This window comes from Diadema antillarum, unplaced genomic scaffold, assembly GCF_040938485.1.
Source record: "Diadema antillarum isolate AM-2024a unplaced genomic scaffold, OU_Dant_1.0 seq00000665_RagTag, whole genome shotgun sequence".
Taxonomy (NCBI): Eukaryota; Metazoa; Echinodermata; class Echinoidea; order Diadematoida; family Diadematidae; genus Diadema; species Diadema antillarum.
In genome coordinates this window covers 156,993-168,150 of record NW_027271576.1, presented here as the reverse complement: position 1 = coordinate 168,150, position 11,158 = coordinate 156,993, and the positions used below count along the sequence as shown (strand labels likewise).

Here is an 11,158-nt window from a genome sequence, read left to right as displayed (position 1 = left end):
GCACACTTAAGTGACTATTTTTAACTTATTTTGAAAGACAAAAGGGAAATATACCTTCATTTGCAGCTTAGCCTTATCACTTTAATTTTTCTGAGCTATGCTCATTATCATAGGCCCTAGTTGCAGACTTCGCCTGATGCCTGAGAAAAATGGGTGCCATGCGTGAGATCAGATGGCCCCTAGTGGCCTAGGTATAGTCAGGTATCCTATTACCGAACGGTATCCTATTACCGAACGCGTACTTTGTCAATGGAGCGCGTACAACAACTCGAATACGCATTCATTGCACTACGCGCTGTTATCTCACAGGGGAAGCCATACAGTGCCGAAAATTGCTAAACTGCAGCAAAAAACAAAACAAAACGTAATTTACCTCAAATTTACGTAATAATTGCTAAAATTTCGATGTTCGTTGTCCTGCGTTAATAAACATTGACCAAAAATGCAATGTACAATTTTCCCCATACAGAGGGCGCACGTTCGGTAATACAATACGATTTGCGTCGGTAAAAAGAGACAATTTTTGTGGAAGGGTTATTTGAAATACGGATTTTTTCTAGAAGTTGGCTTATTTTTCAAGTATTTTCGTTACAGCTAAAGTCATCAGCATTTCAATTATCTATAAGGATATTTTTGGCTGAATTATTGCATAATGTTGCCCGTTTGGAGCAATAAAACAAAAATCGTTCGGTAACAGGATACACCTCCATACTTAGTAGCTCTGCATGCGACAATCACAATTGCTCTGGTCATATTTTCTCCAGTGAAGGTCTTCCACACAAGTTTATGGTTGGCAGTAACCCCGTCGCGGGGCGCTGTAACACAGTAACCCTTTACGGTACGTATTTGTCCGTATGGGGTCGCTGCTGCGGTTAGGTTGGCAGTAACGGTTAGGGTTGTGATAGGTTTTTAGGTTTAGAATAAACAGTGTGATGTGAGGATTTATTTGGGTTAGGGTTTACACTCAGTAATTTACTAGGATCTACAGTACGTTCTAACAGTAGTTAGATCCTACACCATTAGCATTGTACACAGGGACATACACATGCCATCTATTTTTTAGTGATTTTACTACTGTACAAGCGCTTGATGAAAACGCACACACACACACACACACACACACACACATTATCAGCTCAGTCAGGGCATCAAAAGTTTCAAAACATTACTGAATGCTAGAACTGTCGAACTGAATCTTCGTGACGGGTTGCATAGCCCTTTAAGAAGAGAAAGAAGAAGACGAAGAAGAAGAAGAATCTACTCACAATGTAATTTGCACGCAGTCGCCATGTTTCCCGCACTGTTTTTACATGGGAAGTGTGTAGTCTTCTTCGCGACATCGAAGTTTTCGTAACACTGACAAGGCATTGTCGTAGATGGCGCTAGAGCAGAGGCAATGAGGGACTGTGCGAGAACGATCAACAATACCATTTGGTTGCCTTCTAGTCGAGTAAAAAATAAACAATAAAATCTAAAATAGTCATTAGTATAACTTCAGTAATGATGTATGATATGCGATGGGAAAATTCAAATCATGGCATACATTAGTATGAAATTCAGCAGACACTGCACAAAAAGTTTTGTCATTTTGTGAATGCATGAAAGAAAACCTGGAAAGAATGTCGGTTGAACGTCGTGGGCATTAATTGACCTGTAAAGATAGGAAAACAGCGGTATGATTTTTTTTTTTAATGTTTTATTAGAAGAGTCATGAAGAATCACAATATTTACAGAATGATTCGCATGATTAAAATAACAAGTTTACAGTATATAAAACGGGAAGTTGCCTGTAATTAATTACGACAAATTTCTCAATCATTTTCTAGTAAAGGTTATGCTATAAAAGATCGTATTTTGAGTAAAGGATTGAAGACATTATTACAGTTATTGTATTAGCTTTATCAAAATTTTGTTCTGCTGGTTTTCATGAAAGACAACGGCCACTATAACAAACTTTATAAAGTCAACAATACAGTCAACCATAATAAACTCACAATTAATAAATATGCTTTTAGATTCTTTTAATAGAATCACTGCACTGCTATAATGCTAATTCTGACTTCATTATACTTCGAGGAGGAGAGATTTTGCTATCACTCTCATTTCGTGTGCTAAACAATGATTTTGTTTACGACTCAGAGTCTGGAACAGAGACAGCTGGTATGGGAATTACGAGATAAAACGCTATATACATAACAGAATTGATGTAAGTTATCATTTTCATTCATCCATTGAAAAAAAATGCTTACCTGTTACAAATAACGTTAACTTTGTTTTTCATGCTTTGTGACTAAACAGAATATGATGTGAATTATGATGGATTGCACTAATATCTACAATGGTCGAACGTTCACAATTATGATAATACTCCAGAAGAGTTTTCAAACTTTTGCCCTTGACGGCGTCCGCCGTTGCTTCGGATTAGTGTTGCCCAGGTCGACGAGACTTTGAGGAGCAAAAAGACACTTCCATCATGCTCATCTCTGCCAAACTGTAGATGATCAGCTCACGATATTGGACATTTTTTTTCTTTGAATGTTCTTGGTAATTCATTTTATAAAAATGAAAATAAAAAATATGATATCATGATTTTACTTCATCTTTATAATACCAGGGCCGGCGGATCGTTTTCAAAAGTGTGGGGGCCCACTTCCGGGTTTCATGAGTTTATTGCCACTTACGTACTTCCGGGTTAAAAAAAAGCGGGGCCCAAAGTGATGACACCTTATATGTATTCCTTTGTATGATGCACAAAAAGTGTGGGGGCCCGAACCCCCACAGCCTCCGCCGGCCATGAATACTATAAATCTGACCTATTGGCTATAGAGTGAGAGACTGGTATATAGTCCTGCAGCAAAATATTCAACTCTGAATCTAAATGCGCCTTTGAAACAACAAAACAACAACAACAATAAGGGGGTATCTCACTGAGCGGTGAATGCTTACGAACGTTGCGAATTTTGGATTCGCCAACTTTTCTGACGAATGTTGGCGAAAATCAGGGTTTGCCTCTGCCATTAGCGACATTTTCTTGAACTGCATGTCCCAAAACTCATTATAGTCCTATATACAAAAATAACGAATGGTGTTTTACCTCTCAAAACAAACAAAAAACAAAAATTTCCTATAGTGGAGGAGCGGGGAGGGGGGGGGGGGGGGGGAGGGGCTGCTGGCCGACGGGCATAGAATCTCCAGACGGCCCCTTGGAACGTAATGGGTCAATTTCTTTACTCACTATTTTGGGGGAATTTTAAGAGGCAAGGATATATTTTATAGTCCGGTTGCAATGAGTTTCTATAAGTAATGGAGGCTCGACAAAATCCAGTCAAGGGTCCTGATCACTGACGATTCTGAAATTATTGTCAGGTGTGAGGTGATGTGTGTGTGTGTGTGTGATTTTGTTTGTTTGTTTGTTTGTTTGTGTGTGTGTGTGTGTGTGTGTGTGCAGGCCGGTAACTGGGGGGTACCCCCCTAAGGCGTTGCTCCTTGGTATTGCTCGGTATAGGCCTAGGCCCTATAAATGACGGAACTGATGCAAACTTGCCATAAAAAGGTCCACTTTTTCTAATTCTTGCTTGTTATGCTGATAAAATCCAGAAGTGCCCCTCCCCCACATTTGAAAAACGTATAGCGCCGGCCATGGAACGTTTCACAGCCCAGGTCCTGGATATATGATGGGCTATATGAGTTAGTCATACCAGTCAAAAGTTGGACAAACATGACAGTGATAATATTGGCAGGTCAGTTTGTAAGGCCACCTAGAGATGATTATGGCTTACTGTCTGTCCATCACCAACTACAATAGCCAAACCAAAATACATAATGCAGTATAAATATATTCGTTATCCTGTTTTCATCCCAAGGGAGGAAAGTAAGCCCTATTTTTCCCTTGGGCTAAGGATTCTTCATTCACTTTATGAAGCTTCAATACACATAGATGTATTTGTAGGAGGAGAGGGAAGAACGATGAAAGGGAAAGAGAAAAAAAATCTTTATTCTTAATTTAACCATCACTATACGATGTTGAGCAGGTGAGCTGTATCACACAACAGTAACATGTCGTAGAAGGGGAAATAAGTTTTCCAATTATTATACATGTATTTTGCGACGAAGGAAAATACCTCGGGATTTCCCCTGGAAGACAACGAATGGACTATAACCTACGCTTGCTTTGTCCAGGGATTCGAACTGAGTGTGATCCAAAGAAATTTTATCTAGGTCTTTGATACAATGGGATCGAGGTGCTTTCCTCTCACCTCCCTGATAATATCTAAGTTTAGTATAGAAGTATGCTATGTACAGCACTCGATGTTTACACGCGTGCGTGCGCGTGCAAGGGCCTTCGATGAACTGGCGGACGAGTGAAGTGCGTCATGTATACTGTATGGATGTACGTATCGTACACTGTGTGTGTGTAAATTACGATAGGAGGAATTACGGAATCAAAATAAAAAATAAACAAAGAATAGACCACCAGTCAGTTTCGTCTTTGATCGTCTGCGAGCACTTGTGTAGGGAATTCTGACAGACTAGAGTTCTACTAGCAGCAAGAGCTAGCATATACAGCTAACAATACGTCGGTGGGACCTAATGCTTACTCTCTTATCACCTTTATTCAGGCCTTTCTGTAATTCCCTCACCGCCTTATCGAGCTCTAGGTTGCAGCAGCTGCTAAGACGACGGTCTTGGATGGGATCTCCCCCTCTCGCAGCTCGTATGTCCATACACTTCCTCTCATTCCTCTGCATGCAGCTGCCGTAATACAGTACACCGCGACCCTCGGGGCTCACCCTACCGCTACCGTACCAGGATCCGTCGACAGTCGTGGGACGTTAAAAAGAAGAATTCTCGCAAATCTACGATTGGCTTGGCATTTTCTTGTCTCCAACCGGGATAAACATTCTAGACGCCGTCCACTTCACTTCGACTAGGGCCTAGAGTCTATATTCTAAGCCAGTCAGCGTAACGTGCAGACCGTAGACGGCTGCAGACGGACGGGATCAGGATCACCATGTCCGAGGGCGTCCCGGGCACGGACGAGTCGATAGTCGACGACGTTAACGGGGAGCGATCAGCATGGGTGATGACAGAGCTCCGCGAAGTTCTGAAAAGAACATTTTCTTTTCTCACAGCAAGACAGCTTAATGTGTGTGCAAGGTGCGTAACCCACCTCAATTCTCATTCCCTTGTGAGTGGATAAGGGTCTAAAGACAAAGTTAGCGTCGAAATTCTTTTGATTAAGTTGTCTTTCAAACGTCTGTTATTATATTAGATATTCTAGATCTTTCTTCTTTGACCTGGTCCATGTTGACTGTCAAAAATGCCAGATTATAATCAGTACCTACATGCAACTATAATACACAGCCCCTAGCTGTAGCTGTGAGAAGTTGCACGGCGTCTGGTCGAGCTATACCTACAAAATACATGTAGGGCCTACATGTAGCTGCATTGACTGCTTGCTTTTGAGTTGGTGCATGATCCCGCATGAAACAGGAGCATGCTATGAAATACAATTGGTGTAAATGAAGCAAACCATTTTATAGAAGAAATGAAAACAAGAACTAGAATCTCATACCAGCTTTTACTAATGTCAAATAGCAAACAGAGTTGGTCATGGCTGTTGTATAAATTACTACCTGCTATAGTAAAGTTCTGTGTTTTGACTTTATGACATTATTTCTTGTTCCTGTTATGATTTGGCCATTCTCCATTCAGGGTCTGCAAAGTATGGCACAAAACAGCTAGGAGGATTCTTGCTAGGCGGCAAAACATCCACTGGGTGGTAGACTTCAAGTCGTCCCATCCCAAGGGCCAGACGTCACATCCACTCGGCTTCTTTGGTTTAGGTCTAGAAGGAAAATTACAGGTAAAATGAGTTTGCAAACAGCACCAGCAGCTGCAACTGCCTTAGATGACAATTAGTTCTGTATTTGATTGGGGAAGAAAAGAAAAAGATAAAGAAACAACAAAGCAATGAAAACCTAGTTTTTGGTAGTATGCTGGGATGGTGACCAAACTTTGGAGATACACCATTTCAGAAGATTAAAAAATCTGCCATTTTTTGTTTTTGTGTGTGTGTTTTTTTTTTTTTTTTTTTTTTTTTTTTAGAGTTTGTTTGGAAAATTGCACCATTGAGGAAGGTACACATACTTAGAAAGTCTCATATAGGCATATTATAGAAGATGATTCTCATTTGAATGGCAGTATTCGGCATCAGAAATCACATGTAGTTTCAGCACCCTGTATCTTTATGCAACAACAAGAAGATGATGGAAACACTTAATTTAGTGAGCATATAAAGTGGAACAGCAAGATTCTGTATTGTCTGATAGAATACAGATATAATTTGCCTTTGTTCTTATTCTTCACATCCATTTCTATTCCACCTCCCCCCACCCACCCCCCAGTCTACTGACTCTCAGCCCAAGCTAGCACTAATGTTCACTGAGTTCTCAAAGGGTGCGGAGTACAGGGCCAATGGACCTTCACGGAAGAAGACTGAGGACAGTGGTCCCAAGAAGGCACAGGAGGTCGTTGACTTCATCAGGAATCTGCTCCCAAGTGACTGCATCCTCCTCAGCTTGATGACACCTGGGACAGTCGGTATGCGTGAGAATAACTAGTATAGCCCACTGAAACTGTTCTGATTTTGTTATAGCACATGATCACCACAGACCGCAACCTGAGTCTTCTTGTCGCAGATGCTCAACAGGTTGTAATTATCGTCAAATATGAAGAGCAGCTTGCGATCATGGCAACCTTTAGATGATAAGGTTGATGGGTATAAAGACGCTCCAAAAGTGCAATCACATCATGTCAGTTTTCAGGTGCGAAGGTCATGGTCAAATTCTTACATGTCTGTAATGTAAGAGATCATGCTAAGAATGATAGATTGATCATACATGGTCATGATATCAGTTGGTGCTTTGTTTTTGCTCATGAACCAAAGGTAAATCTGTACTGTCTTTGATACCAGTTACGTTTGTAAAAAAGTTAAAACTTGACCCAGTGCATAACAGCTCACTGCAGGCAGCAAATTATAAAGGTTGAGTAAAAGATACAAACACTATTGTTGTGAGGATTTCTTTCTGTCAGCCTTGTGACATGTTTCAATACATGTTGCAGCACTTACAATTGTACACAATATTTCATGTGTTGTTTGATTTCGGAATAGCATGGGATTTGTAGAATTCATGAAAACAAAAACCCTCACAAAATACATGGCGTATCACAGATCTGTGTTTTCATGTCTACGCTACCTGCCTTTATGAGTGCAAAATGATTCCTAGAGGTGACACAAATTAATTTAGGAATGAAAACACTAGTTTATGAGAAACTTTGAAGAGTGAAATGGTAAGACAAAAAAAAAATGCTAGGTGATTTTTTTTTTCTTTCTTTATCCTGTAGCTCCTACATGCAGTGAGAGCACCAAACCCTGTGACGAGAGCGAGTCCGAGGGAGGGGCGCTCTGCGCCCTCTTTCCAAAGCTGCCTGGGGTGGAGATGAGCCTTCTGCCGGTCTCCCTCAAGCTCCTCCAGGGCGGGGATAAGGACACCCTGTGGCAGCGGTGGCAGGAGACCGGGCTCTCACCGACTGACACCCAGTGCATCCTCCTCTTTGGGTGGGGCTTTACGACGGGGGTGCAGCAGGCCGCTCTCGAGCTGCAGCGCTTGTTCCTAGAGAAAGCTGGCCGCAGTCCAGTCATCGCTGGTGCCATTGTTAACCGCCTCCTCAGTAAGGGTTTATTTTCAAGGTAAGTGAGATATGGAGGACAGTCTGAAGTAGATACAGATAAAAAAAAAAACTTGTTACAATGGAGTTAGAATTCAGGTCCCCAAATTATCATCTATACAGTGCGTATCATAAAAAGGTAATCCAGATTTGGAAGGCTATTATTTCGTAATTGTCACCAATGGAGAGTGCAGTGTTGATTGTGAGGAGAGGGGAACTCTTCATCTTTCAATTGATACCTAATTATGTTGACAAATGTCATGCATGACTGAGCACATGACAAATTGCACTTTTTCCAAATTTTAGTGTTATCGTGAAGATACGGAAATGGATGTCTCACTAAATGATGAGATATGTCAATGAAAGTGGTCAAATTAACAGGCCAGCCTTCACGACTGCAGGTTTGTGTTTTTAGGGTTTCTTCTATATCTTTTATGGTCCATGACCTTCAACATAACCACGTTGTTGATAACTTGTTTGCTCCCACAAAAGGCTAACCCATTATCCATTTTTGTCTCTTCATATTCAAGACATGTGTTGAATATGAGCAGAAAAAAAAATTGGACTGTGTAGGTTGGCCTTTGTGAGAGTGAGCAAGTTATTGGACAGGTGGCCATTTTTAAGGTTGTGGACCATAAAGTGTGAGAAGAAACCCAAACACAAATCCTAAGTACAAACCTGCAGTCATGAAAGCTGACCTATAGATTTATTTGGTCATTTTCATTGACACATCTCGTCCATTCAGTGAGACCTTACATTGTTCGTTCATGTGACACTCAAACTTGGAAAAAAGTGCCATTTGTCATTGTTGTTTTTGAAGTTCTTGTGCTCAGTCACGGATGACTGTGTCAACATAATTAGGTATCAATGGAAAGAGGAAGAATTTGTCTTTCCTCCCAACCACCATTGTGCTCTCCAAATGGTAGCCCTCCAAAGTTGTATTACCTGTAAATCACGGCTTCCAATGGTAAACAATACCTTTAAAGATTGAATGGACTACTGTAGTTTGTTATAGCGAAGTAGTGTGTGCTTCCTACTAAGGCTCCTAATAAAAAGCCATTCATTGGAAAAAAAAAATCATCAAAGTCTCCTGTATTTTTGTATTTCATCAGCTGAATTTCACAGTCATTGCATTGTTTTCCGGAACTTTGACCAATTTTGTGATTATTCTTATCAGCATTCATACAAATGTAAGAGAAATGTGTGGAGAAATGAAGAGAGTTTATTAATGCTGCGGTGAGATTTTCATTTATTGACAAGATAATGATGATGTGATGCTGTTTAAATTCATATGTCTCATCTTTGCAGCAGTAGGGTACCAAAGTGTGATGTCATAGCTATTCATCGATCATTGCCATGGAAACTGGTTCTGGACAACTTCACCTGGCCCAAGTGTTTATGCACGCACCTGGGCCCCATTTAAGATGTTCGGATAGCAACTCTTGCGGGAAAGGCAACTTCCAAAGGCAAAAGCCAATCAGGAAACTGGGTTTTTGTAATTACCATCGACAATTGAAGACCTGAATATAAGAACGACCCAAGTCCAATTTTTGGCCAAAGTCAGTTTGACATTGGAAATTGTAGCTTATGCATGGACTCGTCTTGTGTGTAAATGTTAAATCCTAATTACCCCCGGAAGTGCCTGAAATGAATGAGTTAAATCTTATATTAATGTAAGAATGAAGGACTTGGGTCATTCTTACATTCATATTATAGAGCCCTCTCTCATCCTTCTCTCATCTCTATAGCAGAATATCATGTATATGAATCAAAGAACGACCCAAGTCCATATGATTCAAAGAACAACCCAAGTCCATCACACAAAATGGCCTCTCCACAATTAATGTAAATGTTAATTGTCATAATATATGTTCTAATTTGTATACAATGTTGCCTTCTCATCACAATTAAATAGAATATTATTGGACAAATAAAAAAGATATGAAGTTTTTTTAAGTTTACTCAAAATGGTCTTCCATGGACTTGGGTCGTTCTTATATTCAGATACTCAATTGCCATTCCAGCAAAAGTTGTTTATCATATCAACTGTCTATGAAATGGGGCCGTGGTTCTAGTCCAAGCTATAACAATACACGTAGGTGTGACATCATCACTTTAGTACTCTATGGCCTCATGGTGCTGTAATTGACAGGCCTGAAATGTATGACCACAATTCATTGCTAACCAGGTCAGAGGAGTCCTCGGGGGTGATCGGGGTGATGTTCTCTGGGCCCAACGTGCGAGCCGCCTCGGTGGTGCTGGGAGAGGAGGTGCGGCAGCGAGAGGACACGCGGAGAGCCATCTTGAGGCTGAAGGAGGCCAACATCCATGCCGGTTCCGCCTCGCAGAGCGTGGGCTTCATGTTTGCCTGCGCCGGCCGCGGGCAGTTCTTCTACGGCTCCAAGAACGTGGAGAGCGAGGAATTCCATCGCGTGTTCCCCGACACGCCCCTCTTTGGGCTGTTTGGTGGAGGGGAGATCGGCTGTGAGAACCTGTCCCGTGGGGAGAAGATTGACAATGGCTGTTTGAAGTCCATTGCCCATGCATACACCACAATCATGTGCCTTGTGACCTTTGACCCAAGCTAAGAAGAATGCCTACTGATGACGCCTTGCTTTGGTTGCTTCACATCACTTTCAGGCATACAAACGCTTCAAGATGGTGTTGCGGGCAGGTGCAGTTGGTGGCAAGATCTCTTTGGGCTGTGAGGGAATACACTGCCAATTCTCTTTGTCGCACAACAGGTAAGAAGGATGGGCAAGATATCGGTGCATCGCTGCCTAATTTTTATGCCTCAGCCACGAAGTGGTGCCGGAGGCATTATGTTTTCGGGTTGTCCTTCCTTCCGTCCGTCTGTAATGAATTTTGTGGACAGCGTAACTTAAAAACCTTTTGAGGTATCCTAATGAAACTTGGCATGTAGGGGATGAAGTTGTGCCTATCAACTTTTTGGTGCACATGCTCAAGGTCAAAGGTGAAAAGGACAAGATCAAATATGTAAAATTTCACTATTTCCACCATATCTAGGCAATGCCGGAAGATATTTTCTTGGAACTTAGAGTATACATGTATTACCCAATTTAGATTCTCTTGTGAAAGTTTAGGGTTATGAGGTCAAAGGTCAAAGGTCAAAAGGTCAAGCAAAAATATTAAAACTTCACTTTTTTCTCTGTACCTTGGAAATTGGTATCTTCATGGAACATAGTATATATACATGTACTGACTGGCAGTGATTATCCAGAGAATTTAGGGTTCATGGGGTCAAAGGTCAGGGGCCAAAGGTCAAAGGTATTACTTCAAAATGTTACTATTTCCCTCATATTTATGCAATGCCAGCAGGATTTTTTTTTTTTACACTTGGTGTATGCATGTATAACCTAATAGAGATTCTCTGGAAAGTTTTTTTTTTTTTTTTTTGCCTCAAAGG

General features: G+C 41.1%; 1 protein-coding gene across 1 annotated transcript; it reads left to right on the top strand.

The window, feature by feature from the left end:
• The first annotated feature begins 4,477 nt into the window (after window positions 1-4,477).
• LOC139736840 (F-box only protein 22-like) lies at window positions 4,478-10,319 on the top strand. The gene is made up of 5 exons (XM_071647503.1): window positions 4,478-5,157; window positions 5,716-5,866; window positions 6,408-6,603; window positions 7,408-7,753; window positions 9,920-10,319. Exons 1-5 carry the CDS (start codon window positions 5,012-5,014, stop codon window positions 10,317-10,319), a joined length of 1,239 nt encoding a protein of 412 aa, XP_071503604.1. The 5' UTR covers window positions 4,478-5,011.
• The last annotated feature ends 839 nt before the right edge of the window (window positions 10,320-11,158 follow it).